Genomic DNA, 22,805 nt, shown 5'->3' with positions numbered 1-22,805 from the left:
TTCACTGTGTCCGGGCTTCGGTGGTCCCCGGGAATGTGCATGACCTGTTTAATCCAGACATTTTCAAAAATGGAACAGTACAGTAAAGGTATACTTTCAATTTATCATTGAGCAACCACCAAAAAAAGTAATTGTTAACACACAAAAACGGGATTTATTCATATACAACCCTTTTTTTTGTTTTACATTTAAGGTATATTTTAGAGGTATTGAGAGGGATTTATCACAACTTTAGATGGGATAATCCGCAGATACCACTGATCAGGTATATTGAGTAACTGGGGGGCAACACTCGGAATGCAGAGGGTGTGAAGCTGCAGTAGACTGTTGAAGAGAGGCGTTGTGCCAAAGGTCTGCAGCCTGGAGTCATCTGGTAAACCCCAAAACGACCCGTTGGATACTGAGACGTCCCGGAGGCAGTAAAGTGCGCCCCCCCCCCCCCTCTTCTCTCCCCTCCACGGAGGGTGATGCTGAGATGATGCAACCAGGGGAGGGGGAGAGAGAGGCTCACCCCGGCTGCTGCTGCCAACAGAAAGAAACTGACACATGAAACCGATGCTGCCTGCCGTGTGAAGTTGGGAATTAAGCGAACTGTTGGCCGCCGGAAAATGAAGAGCTATCGGGCGTTCATCAGCGTATCGAAAAAGAGAAGTTAGGAGAACCTTCAGGTTTGCATATTTCATCTTCTAACTTGACACAGCGCTGTCTTTTTTTACCGGCTGTGCTAACGCCGTTAGCCCACCGTTAGCATGAGCAACCGTAGCTTTGCCGTTGCTTGCTGACAGCTGAGGTGAATCAACTGACTTTTAACCGTTACGTTCTGTCAGTTTACGTTCCGTTGGTCTCGGAGACTCGCGGAGTTCCTTGGTTTGTGTTAAATGGCGAACAATTGTGGTTTTAATCACCATCAAACCATATTTTGGGTCGGCTGTCAAGCTGGTAGAAATCAGCTGGATATACACGAACAACTATTTCACAATAAGTCGTAAAGTGTTGACATGCTGCCTCCGTGTCGTGCATTTACGTAAATGTGGTAAAACACAACTAGGAGCTTTTTTTACCCTGATATAAAGGCGATTTACGTTTAACTGCGGTGGTTGTGTTGATTGTAAATGTGTCACAAAGCTTTTGTTCTCGACAATGGTTTTAATTAAATCAGTTAAATGATACATTTCTATGTTGGCTATCTTATTACTTTGCACATATTGACAAGGCGTACGTTACTTGGAGATAAATATTTAAAAAATAAAGGGCTTTGGACCCTTGGCCTCTGTATAGTAAATTGGAAGTATCTTCTTGACTAGTACTACCTGTAGTACAAAACCATATTACTTCTACTATACTTTATATAATATGTTATATCTCTAGCTACTTCCACTCTAGGTATATTATCTTGCTCCATCTGAGTTTCAGGGTCTTGAAAAGTGGTTAAATGGTTGTGCTTACGTGTCTAGCGTTGTGCTTTTGTTTTGAAGGCCTGCGGCCAAACGGGATGTGAAATTACTGACATTCCCTGCGTGCCTGACCAAATAGCTAACCAGCTAGCTGGGGTTATCTCCTTGTTTTAAAGTTGATATGTTGTCTTTAACATAATTTAACCGGCGTCTGCTCACTCCACATAGTGGGTCAGTTGTATTTATCTCAAAGTTTTAGTTGGTGGAAGTATGCGCCTGTGTGGTTGCATGACACTCTCTGGGCTAACGTGCGGCTGCTAATGGAGGTGTGGTCCAGAACAATGCAAATGTGCCATCCCCCTGAGACGAGTCAACAGTGACCTGATGATGCAGCCTGTCAGTGCCTTGTGGCTCGGCCAAAAGGGCATACTGTTGCAGAGCTGTTGCCTCTGTGAGTATCGAACTAAATCCTCCTCTCTCTCAAGCTCACTTCATTTCGATCATCTCCCCTTTTTGACCACAGATGTTTCCCAACTTTCCTGGAAGAGCCATGTTTCACAGCCTCTTTAAATCAATGTCTTGGACATCTGACTTATGAGACACTCCTTGGCTCTGCCTCACCATTGCTTTGCTTTTAGATAACATTTTGGGGGAAACTCTCCAGTTTCAGGAGCTTTGCCCCTGAAGTGAGGATACATGTATAAATGTGTTTCCAGGACAACCTAATGGGTCAGGATCAAACCCATGTGTAGTTTGGTTAAATGTATTAAAGTGGATTAAATTAGTTGTTTTAGGCGGGGCCTACTGTAATGTTAATGAAGTGAAAGGTGAATGGTCACACGCCACAGCTCAATACATTCTTTAGCTTTACAAATATTAATGTTAATGTATGTCATAAAAAACGGCTTATTTAATTGCATTCCAGGCTTGTGTATTAATAGTGAGGCATATTATTATAGAATTAAATTCAAGGCTTGACAGTGTCTGCTCTGTCTCAGGCAGACTGGTGCCTGCTTGTCCTTGTACACACAGCCACCCTTTTTAGTTTTTCTTTTTACGGGAGACGCCACCACAGGAAACTGCTGTTATGGCAAGGAAGTGCCTCCCCGCAGTTAAAGCATGAATAAGGAAGAGGTATTAATGAGTTACTCGACCACTGCGACCCCCACCTCTTTATCGTCCCAGACTCGACCCGGCTGTTTCTTCTGCCTCCTCCGTCTCGTGCTTTGTTCAGCTGCCTGTAAAGGAACACGACACACACTTGTTCCTTTGGTTAGCCTTGGATCAGATCCATTGCATTCACTAACACTGACATTGAATACTGTAGCTCTATTTAATTTGAATCAGGATAAGTGTGATTGGCTTCTGGCTTATCACGGAGCAGCTTACATACCGCAGCACAGAGCGCTTCACGAGTCGAGGTGCTGCACATGTACATTCTGTTTATTCTGCGCTATTTAATTCTGACCACTTTTCAGCTCTAATAGCATGAATAATGATGGCCCTTTTTTCAATATGTAATAGGCAAAATTCTTACATTTAAAATAATCCTGTACTTGTAGTTGCTGATATGTACCCAGAATTTGTATTCCTCCTCAAAAGGTTTATGCAGCAAGCTAATATTGAAGAAAATGTCTGCTGGTGGTAGACACACCTTTTATTCTTTGTTTGTGAAATATGTTAGCTATATTAAAACCGTAATGCATCATCACCTCATGAACTCACCCAAGAAAATAGTTTTCAGCATCACAGAACCGGCATTGTTTTCGATACGGTGTGATTCATCACAGATGTTGGTGTGAGGGAAACAACCCTTTCAGACTACATTCTTACGATTATACCAAGTCAGTCTGACAGGCTGGTGTGTATGAATGCATTGCTATGTGTATTTTAGTTATTGTTTTAAAGATTTTTGAGGTACACACACGGGGACACACACACCCTTTTGCTGCAAATTTGCCGAGTGAGAGAGTGAAAGGAAAGGCAGCTGCTTCGACCCCATTTAGCTGCACTTTTGGTCCACTTTGGTCCCCCATGTCTCTTCAGATCCAATGAAAAGAGATCTGCCTTCAGCTAGCTGCTCTCTGCTTCAGACATCTGCTTTGACACGCATTCACTTCTTCAGAAAACTGGCTGCAGTAGTTGTGGACTGCACATCAGTACTCTGGGAAAACTCCCTGTCAAACGTAGGTTTTATGAATAAATTCATGCATCTGCAGTCAGTACAGAGTTAGGTGTGCAGATAAGGCTGGGGAGTATTATGTAGAAGGGTCATAATATAGTTTAAAGTGAGCCCAGTGTGATTGATTGTCCTGCAGCTTCAGGACAGCTTGGTGGCGTGTGAGTTCAGCAGCTGCATTGGTGCTGATACACATTTAGAATTGTCTTTCTTCCCTCGTACCCCTCAAATAAGTAAGAAGACATGCACAGCAGGACTGGAGAAGTGCTGGCCAGACAACAGAAGCTTCACAGATGTTTATGTATTGCTTCACCGGGTGTATATAATTTAAGATAACCTGTCAACATACAAAGTCCAGGTCTGGGTAACATGTAGCGGGACCTGTTCAGACATGCAAAAATGCATGTTTTCAAAGTATGGCCACAACAGAAAGCTTCAAAATGAGGCGTTGCCTGTGGAGGTGTAGATCGTAACCCAACAAAAGCTACTGACTGGGGTAAGATGCACGGTGTTAACGTAGATGTTATTTTGTAATCACGAGTGGTCAAAGAGGTTGCAGATGTAAACACATTTGCTTCAAAGTACACTCTGAACGTTGCGTTTGTGTCCGGAGCGTAAGCCTGCGGTACAGGTCTGTTTCAGCCACTGAAGTCTACCAGCTGAGACACATTAGTTGCCTTTTCCTCCCCACGAGGCGGAGAAGATTGTTTCTTTTGTTTGCTGAACTTACACATAACTGTCTCTGGTTAACTGGCAGCTGACCTGTATTTCATGGCTGTAAGAAGTAAAAACAGTCAGCGTGTTTGAGTAACGATTCATGGTGCTGCAACTCGAAAGAGTCCTATTTTTTATCTTTGAGTCCAATCAAACTCCTCCTAACTCTTCCTAAAGGCTCGGGCTGTGTTTCTTTGTTGTCTGGTCAAATTAATTCGGTGAAGCTAAACACTTCTCGGCATCTACGTCACCGGAGGCCCCGACGGGAACATTAAGCCAAATAAATAGCATCTCGGCAGAAGGAAATGAAATCGCAAGCAAGTCGGCTCAGAGTGGAAGGTTTGGTGCAGGATGACAGATTTAAAGTATCATCTGTACCAAGGAAACGCAGCTGAAATCTATTAGTCAAGTATTTGTTTTTGAACAAAGTGCAGTTGTGGTTTAATGCAGGTTACAAGTATGAGGGGAGAGAAAGTTGACAATGTATGTAAGCCATTGTGTGCCGATCTCCCCCTGTATCAGATCCTAAATATTTATTTATTTTTGCGGTGTGTATTTATTTCTCTAAGACGCATGGAATCGTTTCCGTCTGTGTATTGTCTAAACATTTGTGCTCTTGGTACAACATATCGGTCAGCTTCTCACAGTGTTCTGTTTAAAGTCTGTTGAACTGCTGATTTCTCATTATATGTATTTACATATCAGAACAATAAACCTCTGCTCGGGGGGAAAAACCGACTCGACTAGATTGTTGCTGTGCTGCTCTGCACAATAAATAACTTCTTCTCACACTTTCCTTCAAGCCGAAGAGCTCCAAATCTGTGCTAAAGTACTTACTCTTTGTCTCCAGCTGTGTCCCAAATCACTTTTCTTGCTCTCGTGGCATCACGTCAGGTTCTCCTTGGACCTGGACGCAACATGCGAACAATACCCCCAATTTTTTTTCGGTTCCAGACATTTTCTCTGCCTTTTATTGGCAGAAACAAAAAAACGCATCAGATAAATCCAGCATAATTCTAGGTGCTTCATTTGAAATAGTTTGAGGGCATATTTTTGCCATTAATTCATGCCACATTTTTGCAACAATGCACAAGGCAGCTCACCAGATTACGCTCAAGAATGTGTTCCAATTAAATAGTTCTTGGTAATCTTTTCTGGGTTGTGCAGTTGGTTAAATAGAGCAACAGTCATTGTGAACTGGCATCAGACGGGTTGCCCAGGAACACGCTCACATTTTCTTCTGGCTCGCGAGATATGACTGCAGCTTTCACTTTGATCTGTGAAGGAATCGACTTTTTTCCTTTTTTGGGGCTCTGCTGATGATCATTCTGCACAAGAAAAAGATAGAAAATCTCTGCTCCTTAGTTAGCATTAGCAGACAGGCGTGTAGACGGCAGCAAACCACCCACACAGATGAGCCTCTCGTGGTGCGGTCCTTGATGCAGTTGACAGGCGAGTGAAACTCTGAACTGCCGGAACCATCACAAAGACACGAGAGCCATCTAGTGGAGATATCGGATGGCTTTTTGAAAGTCTCTATTTCAACGTCCGCCTCAGATTCCTGAATCGGCCCCTAAAGCCGTTTCAACAGCTACGATATGTAACTGCAGTAAAGAGAAACATTATTTCACTAATCGAGCACCACACGCATGTCCATCGTCTCATTAAAAGGTTTAAACTGCAAGATGAACACTAACTAGTCTTTATAGGGAAGAATAAGCATATGAATATCCACGACCGCCCAAACACCAACTATCTAGAATAAACCACAGAGACGTCAGACAGAAACAGGTTTTCTGCAAGTGCTCAGCTATTCGGTGTGGTCGCAGTGTTTTCTAGTGTTAAGGGAATTGCCTCCGTGGAAGGAATTCCTCTTCCGTGGAAAACTGGAGCTCTCACTCTGCGCACTGACATACATTACCTTTCTCCTCCCTCCTCTGTGCGCAGATTGAGCTGTAAATGTATCGGCGTCAGAGAGCTCAGAATGAAGAAGTCGGTCCGGCCAGCGGTGGGTAAGGTGAGCGGAGATCGAGGGAAGGCGGAGGCCACGGTGACCTCTGGGTCCGGAAAGCCTGCCGCCAAGACCAGCACCGCTGCCCCGCTGTCTAAGGTAAGACTCCTCACGTGACGGACTGAATGCAGGTATGAATTTTATTTTATTTTTCTTTCTTTCTTCGTTTGTATGTTCGTTTATTGTTTTGTTTTTGTGCGCTTTCAGGTGAAAAGCAATGATGACCTTTTAGCAGCGATGACCGGAGGGAATCCTGCATCAAATAATGCTGTCAACAAGACCAAGAGGACTGCCTCCATTGGGACTAATGCTAGTAACATAGACAGCAAGCCAAAGCCAACATCGGGTAATATTCCATGCCTACATAGGAGTTTTATCTTTCGTAAGTTGTTATACTGAAAATGTAAAGCTGACCTTCTTCTCTCTCGCCAGGTGCTTCATCCAAGCGGACGACCTCTTCCATTTCCAAGGAGCCAAATTCATCACGAGACCGTCTCCGGACATCCAGGACCTCAGCCAATAAGAAGCAGTTGGTATCAGGGACTGCAGCGGGGGACGCCGCATCAGGGAAGCGCTCTCGTGGCCAGCTCCTGCCCGAGTCTGATGGCCGTATGAGCAAGTCCAGATCCGATGGCCAGATCAGTGATAAGGTGGCTCTGGAGACCAAAGTGAAAGACCTGGTGGGTTTGGCTAAAAGCAAAGATGTGGAGATCATCCACCTTCGCAGTGAGCTGAGGGACATGAGGTCCCAGCTTGGCTTGGGAGGGAAGGAAGCGCCGCAGCAGGAAGAAGCTGGGGAGGAAGAGGAGGAAGAGGAGGAGGAGGTGGAGAAGCCTCTGGTTTCTGCCATCACGGCAGCAGACGTGGAGTCCACTCTGATTCTCCTACAAGAGCAGAACCAGGCCATCAGGGTGGAGCTCAACCTGCTGAAGAGTGAGAACCGAATGCTAAAAGACCGACTCAATGCGCTCGGCTTCTCCCTGGAGCAGAGGCTGGATGCCTCTGACAAGCTTTTCAACTACGCCTCCCTGAGTCCGGACCTGGCCGCGGGCAGTGGGCAGAGTGATGGCGGAGGAACGGGTACGCTGACCTCCTCAGTGGAAGGCTCAGCCCCCGGCTCCCTGGAGGACCTGCTCACAGGACACCAGCTCGGAGGGTCGGCGGACAACCTGGACAGCGAATCGAGCGAGGTCTACCAGGCCGTCACCTCCAGCGACGACGCTCTGGACGCGCCCTCCGGAGCCTCCTCGTCATCCGAATCGGAGTGCGCGCCCAGCAGGGAGCGCTCGCGCAGGGGCAGCGGCACCAATGCCGGCGAGGTGTCAGTGGCCTGTCTGACGGAGCGCATCCACCAGATGGAGGAGAACCAGCACAGCACCGCCGAGGAGCTCCAGGCCACGTTGCAGGAGCTGTCCGACCTGCAGCAGATCACCCAGGAGCTGAATGGAGAGAACGAGCGGCTCGGTGAAGAGAAGGGGATCCTCATGGACTCCCTGTGTCAGCAGAGCGACAAGCTGGAGCTGTACGGTCGGCAGATCGAGTACCTGCGCTCCCTGCTGGACGACCATCATGTGTCGTACGGACTAGAGGAGGACATCAAGAGCGGCCGCTACATGGAGCTGGAGCAGCGCTACGGAGACCTGGCAGACAACGCCCGCTTCGAGAGGGAGCAGCTGCTCGGGGTTCAGCAGCACCTGTCGAACACTCTGAAGATGGCGGAGCAGGACAACGCCGAGGCCCAAGAGATGATCGGAGCGCTGAAGGAGCGGAACCACCAGATGGAGCGCATCATGGACTCGGAGAGACAGGGCCGAGCCGCCATGGGGGCCGCGCTGGAAGAGTACAAGGCGGCGGTGAGTTGTGACCAGGCGGAGCTGAGCCGCTGCAGGAACCAGCTGGACCAGGAGAGGCAGAGGGTGGCCGAGTTGTACTCCCTTCACACGGCCGGGGATAAAAATGACATCTGCCAACTGCTGGAAGGAGTACGTCAGGGGAAAGAGGAGGCGGAGGCCAAGGCGGCGAAGCTGCAGAAGGAGCTGGAACAAGCCCACAGTGAACTCACTCGGCTACAGGAGAGTTTCAGTAAGGTTAGTTTAAAGAAGTTAAAGAGATTTCAAATCTCGGGCTCTTACAGGAAACCGTGTGTAGGGCATCAATTTCTTGAAGCCATGAGATGCTAAATGTAAGTGTTTGGCCAAGATGGGACTGAGTTTAATTGCCTATGGAGCAGAGCCAGATTTGACCTTGAACATGTCACAGATTCAGCATCCAGGTCTCCAGAGTCTACCTTCCTGTTAGTACCTCACCAACATAACACGAGTGAGAGGATGTAATTAACACACACACACACACTGTGCACAATACATCTCTATAAATAACTGCATGACACTGCTGCAGCTTTGTTGCACATTAGTCAGCCAATTAATTATTGGCTTGTTAATGAAATGAACGATACAACTCTTCCTGTGTTTGTGTGTGTGTGTGCAGCTGGACAGGGAGTACAGACACTTCCAGGAGCAGGTGCAGCAGCAGATGGCCGAGCAGGAGCGCATACTGGAGAAGCAGCGCTTGGAGCTGCAGGAGAAGGAGACTGAGATCGTGGACATGAAGGAAACCATCTTTGAGCTCGAGGATGAGGTGGAGCAGCACCGAGCTCTGAAACTCCACGACAACCTCATCATCACAGACCTCGAGAGTAAGCGGACGGTGTGAACTCATGGTCCGAACTGGCTAGACTGGTTTATAGGCCCTCTCGTTTGCTGGAGCAGGCGGCCAGTCATCATTCAGAGAACCAATGACGATGCATCACGTGTCGTATCTCAAAAGTAACACTCGTGGTACTGTTTCAGACTCGGTGAAGAAGCTGCAGGACCAGAAGCACGACATGGAGAGGGAGATTAAGATTCTTCACCGCAGACTGAGGGTGAGAGTGCTGCAGAGGTGTAGTGAGGAGGGCAGTCTCGGGTCAAATAGGATTCCTTCACTGGGAGAAAGGAAGACATGAAACTGCAGCAATTTTCGGTCGGTACGAGTATGTTGACTCTGGGTAAAACCTGGACTGTATTTACATACAGTCCAGGTTTTACGACGCATCTCCACTTCCTCCCATTGAACAAATGCAACACCAAAATATTACAGATTTTGCCGCTACCATTTTGCGCTGGCGACATTATTTGGAGCCAAAGTTTGCGCAGTAGTGATTAGGGGGTGGAGCCACACTATCAAGGCCCCGCCCATACACCTGACGAACCCAATCACAAGCACGGCCACGCCTTCACAGCGTGAGAACCACCTTGTTGCTTTACTTGCTGTTTAGCTAGAAAGACACAAATTAACCATAATATCTCGAATACATTTACGTAATGTATAAAGAATTTTCTATAGTCTCTTAAATGACAGGAACCACCATCGGGAAAATGTATTTGACATGTACTTTATCAAGTCACATCAGCTAACATGGGGGAGCTTTATGACCTATACTGCAGCCATCAAGATGTTTTGTTATTTATTATTTTATAGCTATTTCTAAACTCTAACTCTGTGTGTGTGTGTGTGTGTGTGCAGGAGGAATCAATGGAGTGGCGTCAGTTCCAGGCCGATCTGCAGACTGCTGTCGTCATTGCTAATGACATCAAGTCTGAAGCCCAGGAGGAGATTGGAGATCTGCGGCGCCGGCTGCAGGAAAACCAGGAGAAGAACGAGAAGCTGTGCAAGGAGCTGGACGAGGTCAAGAGCCGCAAGTAAGACCCACGGAGAGACGCCTGGACGAGCTCCAGCGGTCTCGCTGACATCGTCTGTCTTGTGTTCGTAAAACAAATGAGGGAACATCTATTTTTGCTTGCGTTATGATTCCGGGTGCTCGGTTACAAGGTTTGCATCCATTTATCTTTGCAGTAATCCCACAGTTGAAAAATTTCCTTTTACATAATACAACATGATATAAACCCCTTAATTAGATCCATCCCCCAGCCATGATATAGAAATTGACAGCATCGGAGTTGTGCGTGTACATGCTGAGCAGATCACTGTGTCTCCCCAGGCAGGACGAGGAGCGAGGCCGAGTGTATAACTACATGAATGCAGTGGAGAGGGACCTGGCTGCTCTCAGACAAGGGATGGGTCTCAGCCGGCGGTCCTCCACCTCCTCAGAGCCCTCGCCCACCGTCAAGACACTCATCAAGAGCTTCGACAATGCCTCCCAAGGTACTACACGACCGAAACATGAGCTCGTCCACACAGAAGGAACTTTTGTCACAGGCCATGCCATCAGGAGTGCGTTTGGCCCCTCAAGTCTAAACGGAGCTGCGTTTGCTCCTTTTCACTCTTAACTCAGGTCCACCTACCAATGGGAGTCCCTCAGTGACGCCAACCGCCGCGGCCTCTCCAATACCACGCACCCCCCTCAGCCCCAGTCCCATGAAGACGCCCCCAGCAGCTGCTGTTTCACCCATTCAGGTACAGGAGGAAAGGCTTGACGTGCACTTGCTGCTGCGGTGTGAATACCTTTCACATGTAGGACCTTTTAGTTACTTAGAAACTTTATTGAGCGCAGTGTGAAAAAATGCCTTTGGCTTCACTAGACGGCATTAAAAAACTACGTACCATGGAAAACCCATGAACAAACAACATGATTTCAAAAGACATGAACATAAGTCAAACTATAACTGACTGAAACAAAAACTAACATGAAGCAAGAGTGGGTTTGCAAAGAACAGCTGGAAGTTTTATCGGCAGGTTCGCCGGATCAAACCCTCTTAAATGAAGACCAAAATGATTATTATATTGTGTATTACAGTGTGTCCTTGCTCATTAAAGCGTTTATTGTGAGTGGTTCTGCTGAGTGGGGAGTGAGTGAGCTGTGTAAACAAGTGCGACACACCCTGACCTCTTTAAATTTGTTGTTTTTTATTGACCCAGTGCTTCAGGAGTACTTTTAGTATGCCACATGTGACCACAGCATACTATCTCAGATGTTAATATACAGCCCACTCATTCTTATTCACTTTTTCTAGAACTATTATTTTGTTTATTAAAACTCATGTAAATAAGTATTGGATACGATGAAGCAGTAATCATCAAAATTCTTCTAAATCGGTCCAAATAACTATCTGTTCACACTGTGAGCACACATTATATGTCGGAGTATGTGACTTGTAGGTGAACTAACCACAATATGTCAAAACACCCATAATTACCAGTTTGTCCTGTGAATGCATGCGCAATGAGAAAGCTGTCGTTGTTTTTGCTCTTTCAGAGACACTCCATAACGGGCTCCATGTCAGCAGCCAAGCCGCTCTCCTCCCTGAGCGATAAGAGGCCCAGCTACACGGACATCACCATGCCAGGTGAGTCGGTCGTCACAGCGACCATTTACAGTCACCCTACATGCGCCGTAAGAGGGCAGAGTAGCGTGCTGTTAAATGAAGGCCACACACAGGGAACGCCGGAGTCCCCCCCACTGTATGTTGACTTCATGTTTGAGTTAATCAAAACACTGGAGTGGATGATAAGAGGGAAGAGATGAGCCACCACGTAATGTAGAGTTTCCCACAGTTCATTCTCACCAGTAATGAGTTCAAGTGTTTTATGCGAACGTGCAGACTCGGCCATAGCCTCCGATGTTCCATTTTTGTTTCCGGAGTTATTGTTTTCTCGCAGACAGAGGGCGCCTCGTTCGGTGGTATTTCCTGAGCTCGGTGGGGCTGGAATGTGGCTCTTTATTGACCCTGTAATCTCATTTCAGAATAAGTCCCTGATAGAAACACTAAATGTGATGTAAATACTGTGATGTGTCCACAGCTGAGCACCTCCTCAGGGGAACATCCGCTAGCCGACCTCCGTCCGTCCACCAGCAGCGGGTCTCCAACATGGACTCCACCAAGACTATATCAGGTCAGAGATGCTCGCTAAGTTATATCAACTTATTTTAAACCAACGCAGTCAATAGTTTAGTTTAGGATAACCGTCTTATATTGTGTCCCCCCTCCTGAGCAGTGTCCCGCCGGAGCAGTGAGGAGATAAAGAGGGACATGTCTGCTCCAGATTCCTCCTCAACCTCCCTGATGGCTATGAGTGCTGCCTCCTCCCCGCTCTCCCTGTCCTCCTCCCCTACCGCCTCCATCACCCCCACAGCACGCAGCCGCCTAAGGTACCACCTGCTGGGCCACTTCACCTGTATGTAGTACTCATATGATAGAGCTGGGTGGCGTTTATTTACCTGGAATCCTGCAAATGTCGCTCACACCGGTTTAAGGTCTATTTGCTTCCTCATCTGTGATGTTCATCTGTCAGTTGCCTGTGTGGCGTTACCTCTTCATACCGTAGTTGTGATGATTGGTCACCTGACACCACGCACATCACCCAGAACGGCTTCCCTCCTTACCATGTAACCCGGTCGCCTCACTGACATAGTACATCTCTACTGTGTTTGCTCACATGTGTCTTCTGTGTGACCGTTCCAGAGAAGAGAGGAAGGACCCGCTGTCGGCTCTGGCCAGAGAGTACGGGGGCTCCAAGAGAAATGCTTTACTGAAGTGGTGCCAGAAGAAGACTGAGGGTTATCAGGTAGGTCACTCAGAGGCACCGTGGTCCCATCCCCATGACGTTTCTAGACTGCTTCTCCAGTATGTCGGCAAGAAGCTGGCGTTAAGTAACAAGCATAGCGAACGGTGTGTTTACTGGAGGTGGGGAGTGAAAGACGGTTGTATAAAGCCTTTTGTGGCTCCAGAGGGAGCTCTGTGAAGACTGATTAACCGCTTGAAGTGTTGAGTCAGCGGTGGTTGGTTCTGAAGAATTCACGCGGTGACTACAGAAGAAGGCTATGCTAAATAAAAGAAAGGTCATTCATTCCTTCATGGCCAGATGAAGTTCCCTGGATCAAATATCAGAATCAGAATCAGAATCAGAATCAGAAACAGTTTTATTGCCAGGAATGTTTTCACAAACAAACGAGGAATTTTTTTTGGTGGAAGGTGCAACATTTGGACATGACAAAACAAACAACAATCAACACGACAGAAAGACAACAAATAATGTGAAGTGTTTGGGTGTGTGCTTCAAGTGGTGTGTTTTAGTTAAAGTGCATGTTAAAGTGACGTGTGTGGAGGAGGGAAGAAGAAGAAGGAGGAGGGAGGAGGAGTGAGGAGGAGGAAGAGGAAGGAGCGGGAAGAAGGAGGAAGAAGAGGTGGTAGTCCTGGGGGTGACAGTCAGTCAGTCCGGGTTCCATTGATGAGCCCGACTGCCGACGGGAAAAAACTTTTGGTGTGGCGGGTGGTCTTTGTCCTGATGGACGCAGCCTCCTCCCGAGGAGGGACTCGAACAGGAGTGTCCAGGGTGGGAGGGTCAGCGACAATCTTTCTGGCCCGCTTCAGTGACCTGGAAGTGAACAGGACCTGGAGGAAGGCAGATTGCAGCCGATAACCCTCTCGGCCGAGCGGATGATGCTCTGCAGCCTGCGCTTGTCTTTGGCTGTGGCTGCAGGGTGCCAGACGGTGATGGAGGAGCAGATGATGGACTCAACGATGGCCGTGTAGAATTGTACCATCATTCTCCTGGCAGGTTGAATTTCCTCAGCTGCCTCAGGAAGAACATCCTCTGCTGGGCCTTCTTGGTGATGGAGCGGATGTTCAGCTCCCACTTGAGGTCCTGGGAGATGATGGAGCCCAGGAAGCGGAAGGACTCCACAGCGTCGACGGGGGAGTCACACAGGATGAGAGGGGGGGTGGGGCTGCATTCCTCCTGAAATCCACAACCATCTCCACTGTCTTCAGAGCGTTGAGCTCCAGGTTGTTCTGGCTGCACCAGGTCACCAGGTGGTCAGTCTCCCACCTGTAGGCGGTCTCGTCCCCACCAGAGATGAGTCCAATGAGGGTGGTGTCATCCGCGAACTTTAGGAGCTTGACGGACTGGTGACTGGAGGTGCAGCTGTTGGTGTACAGGGAGAACAGCAGAGTGGAGAGAACACAGCCTTGGGGAACCTGTGCTGGTGGTCCGGGAGCCTGAGACGTGTTTCCCCAGCCTCACGTGCTGCTTCCTGTCGGTCAGGAAGTCTGTGATCCACCTGCAGGTGGAGTCGGGCACGTGCAGCTGGGAGAGCTTGTCCTGCAGCAGGGACGGGATGATTGTATTGAAAGCAGAGCTGAAGTCCACAAACAGGATCCTGGCGTAGGTTCCTGGGGAGTCCAGATGCTGGAGGATGTAGTGAAGGGCCATGTTGACTGCATCGTCTACAGACCTGTTGGCTCTGTAGGCGAACTGCAGTGGGTCCAGGAGTGGGTCGGTGATGGTCTTGAGGTGTGACAGGACCAAGCGTTCAAAGGACTTCATGACCACAGAGGTCAGGGCGATGGGCCTGTAGTCATTGAGTCCTGTGATCTTGGGTTTTTTGGGGACGGGGATGATGGTGGAGGCCTTGAAGCAGGCTGGAATGTGGCATGTCTCCAGAGAGGTGTTGAAGATGTCGGTGAACACCGGAGACAGCTGGTCAGCACAGTGCTTCAGGGTGGAGGGGGAGACGGAGTCCGGGCCCGCTGCTTTGCGCTGGTTCTGCTTTTGAACAGCCTATTGACGCTCTCTCCAGGATGACGGGAGACGTCGCTGAGTTGATGGAGGGTGCTCCAGAGGTGTGAGCCCCTGATGGGCTGGGGGAGGGTGGGCTGATGGTCTGTGGCTTGTTGATGGGGCTGTGGGGGATGGTCTCAGGACTGCTCCATTGTCTTTCAAAGCGGCAGTAGAACTCATTTAGCTCGTCTGCCAGAAGCACATTGTTCATGGAGTGGGGTGATTTGGGCTTGTAGTTGGTGATCTGCCTGAGCCCTCTCCAGACAGAAGCAGAGTCGTTTGCTGAGAGCTGCTGTTGCAGTTTCTCAGAGTACAGACGTTTAGCATCTCTCACCGCCTTGCTAAACCTGTATTTGGACTCTGTGTACAGGTCCTTGTCCCCACTCCTGAATGCCTGGTCCTTCTGCAGTCTTAGCTTCCTGAGCTCCGCTGTGAACCAGGGTTTGTCGTTGTTATAACTCACCCTGGAGCTGGATGGAATACAGCTGTCCTCACAGAAGCTGATGTAGGAAGTTACAGCCTCTGTGTACTCATCCAGGCTGTTGGTAGCAGTCCTGAAGACATCCCAGTCAGTACAGTCCAAGCACGCCCGTAGATCCTCCAGAGCCTCACTGGTCCACTTCTTGAACTTCCTCACCACAGGTTTGCAGAGCTTTAGTCTCTGCCTGTATGAGGAATCAGATGAACCATGACGTGGTCAGAGTTTCCCAGTGCAGCTCGAGGACGGCGTGATAGGCCCTGCTGATTGTTGTGTAGCAGTGGTCCAGAATGCTCTTCTCTCTAGTAGGGCATTTTATTAACTGTCTATATTTAGGGAGTTCGTGGCTGAGGTTTCCTTTGTTAAAATCCCCGAGTACAATAACTAAAGAGTCCGGGAAGGTCCGCTCCACACACCGTATCTGTTCGGCGAGGGTCCGCTGTGCCTCGTGCACGTTCCCCTGCGGCGGCATGTAAACTCCGGCCAGGATGAATGAAGCGAACTCACGTGGGGAGTAGAAGGGTTTGCAGTGAATGATAAAAGATTCCAGGTCCGGCGAACAGTGCTGTAGGATCACCGTTACGTCGTTGCACCAGCCGTTGTTGAGGTAAAAGCAGATTCCTCCACCCTTTGCTTTTCCGGAGAGCTCTGTGTCCCGGTCCGCTCGGAACAGCTGGAAGCCAGCGAGCTGGAGCGCAGAATCTGGTATCGATCCACTTAGCCATGATTCCGTGAAACACAGGGCGGAGGATGAGGAGAAGTCTCTGTCTCTCCCCACCAGCAGCTGGAGTTCGTCCAGTTTGTTGCACAGTGAGCGGACGTTGAGAGAAATATGCCCGGCAGCGCTGTACGAGATCCCGTTTCCGTAGCCGCATAAGCGCCCCTGAGCGTTTCCCTCTCCGCCGGCATCTCACCGCGTGGGCGAAGGTGAGCACACCTTTTACAAAAATGTCCAGTAACTCCACAGAAGTTAAAAACGTTGGAAATAAATCCGCTGGAGTTGTTCCCCTGATGTTCATGAGCTCTTCTCTGGTGAAAGAGCTCTGGGAATCACAGCAGAAAACAGTATTTAAAACGAAAACAACAAAAAACATCGCGCACCAACACACCGAGGCGGCCGTCCGCGGCGCCATCAGGAAGTTAACATGGTGATATAAATGTGTATTTTATGGTATTATGATATATTTTGTATGTTTAGGTCTGTTTGGGTGCTTAGTTGAAATGAATGAATCATGCAAAATATGCAAATATTCTTTTTGCGAGGAGTGTAACTCTTTTACTATCAGCCCTCTGGCTCCATCTTGTTTCATGAACTCTCTGAATGCTTTTTAATTAGAAGTATCAGAAGAAGAACATGTTGGGTTGACGAGCAGTAAACCACCACGGCTCCGATACGGTTTAGAACCGTAAACCGTGGAGCTGAGATCGATGGGTTGCAATGAAACATGATAGAGATGGATTACATGCAGCATCATTGCCTGCGAACCCCTCGTGCATATTTAGGTCATAAATTAGAAGACAGCACGGGAATGACGGACTCCGCCACTAAAAATTAAACCTACTATATAGAGAATTAAGTAAAAGTACAAACCTTGTGCAGAAGAAATTCAGAACATGAGTACAATAAATAAACAGTGCTTTGGGTTCATTAACATTTTAAGGATTATAACTTTGTCTCTTTCCTTGTATTTTGCTGTGATGGTGTCGTTGTTGACTGCGGTACGAGATCACGTGGCTCGATGTGTGCATAGATAATAAACGTCAAAGCTTTAACCTAGAAATGACTGGTGCTCAAATGACAAGCCACAGCTGTGCCGAGAGTCTTTTTGCCAGACTGAAGTGCTGTTTACCCCTTTTTTAACCGAGATAGGTCGTGGTTACCATGGCACCGGGGTTCCTCTCCAGGAAGTGTGCAACATTTCACACATCCTGCAAGTTAAACTACCTGACCAGATCACGAGGCGTTCTCTGAATCATTGAGTCGTGTGTTTTCTAGTTGCGTGTCACCTCAGTGGTTTTAAAGATCACATATTTACGGCCCCTCAAAGGTCAGATGACAGTTGATGGTGGAAAAGATGATAAATGTGATATGAATGCGTATTGTTGACAGGTCATATAAACCCCCCCAGGTCTGTCCACAGATCAAGCTGCAGTTCTCTGTGGTTAAATCATTTTTAAAGACTCCCATGACAGCTGAATTTATTGTCACCATATTGTTATTGAAAGCTCTGATGCTGGCCGTGACATTCATGACCTGGGATGAAATGTTGTGCCCTATTGACTCGTTCCTGGCCCACAAAATGGGTCCCATTGATTTAGTCCTGAATCAAAGTTGAATTGGACGATCGTCATTTTTGTTTTTCAGAATATTGATATCACAAACTTCAGCAGCAGCTGGAACGACGGCCTGGCCTTCTGCGCTGTGCTCCACACCTACCTGCCTGCACACATCCCCTACCAGGAGCTCACCAGCCAGGAAAAGGCAAGTAGAGCCCCGGGAGAGCCGCTGTGTTCGACGTAGTCTCGCTCTGAGTGTGTGTGACTTTGACTCTCTTATTTTCTCAGAAGAGAAACTTCACGTTAGCTTTCCAGGCTGCAGAGAGCGTGGGCATCAAATGCACTTTGGTAAGCTTGATACCGAAATGAAATGACTTTATTCTGATGAATAGGAGTGAAGCCAAAATGATGGGGAAAAACTGTACTCCTAATGTAACGAAGACATATGAAGAAAATCCAGACACAACTTTGGGTCCAAAGAAATGCCTTCATTTAGACGTCATATGAACTCAGAGGAATGTTTAAGGAAACACGTGTCTTTCTCTCTTTGCCCATGTTTAGAGTTTGTATTTTTTCCGTCTTTTTTTCATATCTTACTCTTACTCATAATGTAAATATAGTGACATTCTTATCATTAAACAAAGAGGAACTACAGTACTCTCTTTAACTGTTCAGTGTGTCCTCTCCAGTTCTGCTTTCGGTCTCCTGAACCTCATTCAACCGCCAAAGTACCGGTGGCTAAGAACTTGCGCTGTGCAGCGAGACATTGTTTAAATCCACAGAGCTTTATTTTACATCCTTGTTCGGATCCCAAAGTGTTTAACCCTTGTGTTTGTTTGCTTTAGTCAATTTTTGATCAAAAATATATACACCCCCTTGTTTAGGGTCATTTTTTGACCCGAATCGATATATGTTGTGTTGTGTTCGGATTAATTTGACCCCATTCAATGTTTTAATGTCGGGTGTTTTTCGGTAGTCAACAAACAAACATAAAGTGCCTCACACTTAAACTTGGAAAACAATATTAATTCTAATAATTTTCTGGAGGTTTTAATTGCTGGCGTCAAATTGAACCCAAAGGGTAAAATATGTTAGTAAATATAAAGGTAACAGGAGGGTTTTAAGCCAAACGACTTTTTGGGAAATGCACTTATTCCCGTCTTCCGTTCAGCAGTGAGTAACCGCTTCTTTCTGTATTCCAGGACATAAACGAGATGGTGCACACCGAGAGGCCGGACTGGCAGAGCGTCATGACTTATGTCACGGCCATATACAAGTACTTTGAGACCTGACTCCGCCATCTCACCCACCCATCCTGCAGCACAAGCCTCTCAAACCCACGGACAACTGGTATACCTCACTGCCCGCCCCCCACCACAAAACATCCAGTCACGCTGCATGTCGGTATTCAGCAACACTAGAGGCAGACCAGAACCTCGGTGGACTCCACACAGTTCCTACGTTCACATCCTCCAATGCAGCGTCGAGGGTGCTTTGTGGAGAGTTTCCCGAGGACTGGCCCGTACGTCTGCTGTTGCACTAAAGCCATGAGAAGTAACGCTGGTGAACCAAGTCCGAGCTGACCAGCGATCATCTTATTCCCTTTTGCGTGTTAAGGAGCTGCATGATAAAAGGAAGCCGGTCTCGGTGCCTTCTACCTGCCTTTACTTGGCAAATAATATTCTGTTACCCTCAACCTAGTTTCCTGCAAATCTGACTCTCAGCCTGCTACTCTGCCAGAGCAGCCATTTTTTTATAACTAGTCCTCGTGCTTTTTTCTTCTTCTTTCTTTCCTCGGTTGTGAATAACAACCCAAAGGTCAGAGACGTTTGAATTTCCCCGGACGACTCTAAAAGTCTTCCAGACGTTACAGTTCGAGGTGCCTCTCTCTCTCTCTTCCGAGGGATAAAGTGCCTGTGAGTTTCGATGCAGGAGACCAGGATATGAGCTCTCCCGGTGTGCCAACCCTCCAGAGGCAGGCGGTGTCTTTTCACGACAGTTTGTGAAGCTAAAGATCTCAGGAGTTGTTGCCTAATATGTTTCACGGCCTTTTGATTGTCGATTTCTGACTCATCGGTTATCAGGAGTGATGCTGCGGACGGCTACTGCATCAGCAGCGGATCATGACTGACAGGAATATACCAAGTTCTACAACACTTCTACACACAAAGCGGCACTAACGCACTCTGATGATGCTTGTTTCACGAAAAGATGACTGATGTGTGTGTGTGTGGAGTCGAACACTAGCAGTGTTTGCATTGTGTCGCCCTGCACTTCTTTCACTAGGCACGCGGTATCATTTCATCACAACCAAAATATGAGTGAATAGCATTTAGTCTCTTGATGAAGTATGTGTTTAATTGACATGTGCGCTGTGTTTGGATCAGAGAGCCTTAAACCTGATCAGCCTGAGAGTCTTAATTCGATAACTAGACTCCGTGATGGAGAAATGTGCTTCAGTGTTTGGACATTTTGCAGAAACAGATTCGTAGGTCAAGACACACTTTTGTAGGTCAATGCGGCGGCGCATGAAAGGAACAGTTGATCTCATTGGAGAAATACAAGTATTCCCTTTCTTGCAGAGAGTTGGGTGAGAAGATTGATGCCACTCTCATGGTCGCTGGTCTGGAACGAGGAGCTGGTTGGCCGAGCACAGGAACCTCTCACTAACCGACATGTCCTCTCGTGATGGTCTCTGGAGTTCTAGAGTCGCCTTAGAGAGGTGTGTTGGCAGATGTGTCCGTACAAACCCAGGGTCGCCGTGTCCCCTCTGTTCCCAGTCCTAATGCTAAGCTAAGCTAGTCACCGGCTGGCTCTGGCTTCACATTCAGCGCACAGAAGTGAGTGATATCGATCTTCTCATCTTTCACCCAGCAAGACGGCAAACGGTTGTTTCATAAAATCTTTAATTATTCCTTGTACATTTATCATAATTTCTAGCTCCAAATATGCAGAAGTAATCGGACATTTCATTGTGCTGTTTACTTACTTTGTGTTAATACTGATGCGGTGTTAGGCGGCTAGTTTTTGAATTTCCTAGCATGACTTCCAGTTACTATCGAGATACTTTGTAGCGCACAACGTCATATAGTTTGTGCGATTTCAGTCGGCAACATTAATGTTGTGCATGACACTTTAACTCCCCTTATGTTGTGTTTACAAGCAATATACAAGCATGTAATTAATGGTTTATAGCTGTAACGTAGCTTTAAGGACATTTTAAATGTTCAATGCATAGTCTGTCAGCAGTTATAACTTCTCCTATCGAGACTTATTTATATCATTACAACTGTGTTTCACTATATTGTCATTATTTATCTGTTCATAGAGCAGCCTCCACATATGGGTGTCCCCAGGAGGAATTATAGTTGTGGACATTAATAAACACTTCTACATGCTTCCAGTTACATTTCAAGTAAACGATAAGCCATTTATGATTAAATGTATTCTGTTTTAAAATGCTGAATCTGGGGATTTAAAGTGAAGCGCCACCATGTCCTGCTGCCCGACTGCTGTGTGTTCATCGTGCCATACCACGCTCACTGTATTTATTTAGCATGGTTACCGATCGTCGTCGTGAGGGTCGCTGCTTCGTCTGTGTCCCCAGTGTCCATGAATTGATTACACAGACAGTAAGCAGCTGCACTGAGATACGCTTTTTGTATTGCGCACTAACTTCCTGCCTTCACGGTGAAGCCGAGGCTCCTGCGAGTGAAACTGTGACATTTCAAAACCGCGGTTACCTTTGCTCCCCGGGCAAGAGGTCGCGGAGTGGAGACGGTCACCAGAACCAGGTCCTTCTTGTTTGAGCCCCTCGAGGAGCGCCGACACTGAGCGATGCTCATCAACCGCGTCTGGCGAAGGCGACGCCACTCGGCTTCGATTGGGATCGGATGGAGCTGCCCGCTGGTTTCCAAGGCAACATCAGATACAACATTCGCCGTCTCTGTCTGGAAGCGCATCCTGCCGAGCCACATGGACGCGGTGTGTACGGCCGCTTCGGTGATTTAATGTCGCACAACAACCGTTTCTTTATTTTGTGTGTGCGAGAGATCGTGGTATTAAATGACATTTGAAAGCATCGGCTCTCTGTCCACGGCGGTGCCGTGAGGCCGCGTTGCTGAGGGTCGGCGGCCAACCGTTTTATGGCGTTCCGCTCGGTTCCGCCGCCGGCCCACGCGTTTTATCGCTCCCGCCGGGAAAACGTCTCGAGAGCTCCAGAAAAGATTTGAAGCCTCTCCATCCTGGAAGCGGAATGTGTTTTTGATCACGCTTTAGTGATCCTGGGACTTTACGAGGTCCAGCGAGTGCTGATATGAAGAGTGATTGATGAACATGAGAGAGCAGGCGGCTGGAGGCACATTCCAGCTGCGCAGGGTGCAGCCGCCGGGGACACGGCCGACTGTTTGGGACCCGACATGCGTCGCTTTACAACGAGCAAAGCAAATGTGAACAGTGCATTGGGTCTTTATTGGCCCCACGTCATCGCAATTCAATTATTTTTCTTTGTGTTTACTTGAAAATGCTCTGAGAATTCCACTGAACATGCTTTAGTTTGTCTTTTTGTTTCCATGATGCCTTTTTTTAATTATTTCTTTACAATCCATGCCGCATTTTTGTTGTTGGTGGGATTGTTTTGTTTTTCTCTCGTCACACTACACGCAGAGATGAAATGGTCCCTTTGAAAGGGTAAAGCTGAATGAACAGATGTGTGTGTGTGTATTTGTGCGTGTCTGTGTGTGCAGAGGGACTAAGCTACAGTATTAAGTGCACACTACGATGATAATCAGTAAGAAATAAACGAAAATGACAAATTTTGTCTGGTTTTATTTTGCTTGATTTTTTCTAGCAATATTTATAAAGGACTATTTAAAGAGCCTCGTTTGTTGTCGTTATTGTCTCAGCAGGTGGTTTTAACTTGAGGGTCAGAATAGCCACCGTGTAACCTTTCGATGTGACTCACAGCAGGGGGTGACGGGGGCAAACACTCACTCTGCACACGCTCAGTGGGATTCTCTCTCTCGGCCTCTGGAGAAGAAGGATCATTTCAATGGATAACTTTTTTATGTGTTTGAAAGTTACTTTTTCGATTTGTAAAGATTTAGATGCCTGCGAGTAACAGCCAAGATACTCTCAAAAAGGCTGAATAAACACCTTGATGTCTGTTGATATAGTTTGTGTTAGAAAATGAAC

General features: G+C 47.4%; 1 protein-coding gene across 1 annotated transcript; it reads left to right on the top strand.

Moving 5' to 3' along the window:
* The first annotated feature begins 155 nt into the window (after positions 1-155).
* Positions 156-22,489, top strand: specc1la (sperm antigen with calponin homology and coiled-coil domains 1-like a). The gene is made up of 16 exons (XM_056419062.1): positions 156-668; positions 6,235-6,397; positions 6,506-6,644; positions 6,731-8,385; positions 8,786-8,993; positions 9,148-9,221; positions 9,863-10,038; positions 10,338-10,501; positions 10,632-10,753; positions 11,553-11,643; positions 12,098-12,190; positions 12,293-12,446; positions 12,760-12,862; positions 17,701-17,817; positions 17,901-17,960; positions 18,815-22,489. Exons 2-16 carry the CDS (start codon positions 6,272-6,274, stop codon positions 18,902-18,904), a joined length of 3,372 nt encoding a protein of 1,123 aa, XP_056275037.1. The 5' UTR covers positions 156-668; positions 6,235-6,271; the 3' UTR covers positions 18,905-22,489.
* The last annotated feature ends 316 nt before the right edge of the window (positions 22,490-22,805 follow it).

This window comes from Pseudoliparis swirei, chromosome 7 (assembly GCF_029220125.1).
Source record: "Pseudoliparis swirei isolate HS2019 ecotype Mariana Trench chromosome 7, NWPU_hadal_v1, whole genome shotgun sequence".
NCBI lineage: Eukaryota > Metazoa > Chordata > Actinopteri > Perciformes > Liparidae > Pseudoliparis > Pseudoliparis swirei.
This window is presented reverse-complemented; position numbering and strand designations above follow the sequence as displayed.

Coding starts and splice junctions, on each gene's coding strand:
- specc1la (XM_056419062.1), top strand. CDS start 6,272: ATGAAGAAGTCGGTCCGGCCAGCGGTGGGTAAGGTGAGCGGAGATCGA. Junction 9,222..9,862: donor TTCTTCACCGCAGACTGAGG/GTGAGAGTGCTG, acceptor GTGTGTGTGCAG/GAGGAATCAATGGAGTGGCG. Junction 10,754..11,552: donor CTGCTGTTTCACCCATTCAG/GTACAGGAGGAA, acceptor TTGCTCTTTCAG/AGACACTCCATAACGGGCTC.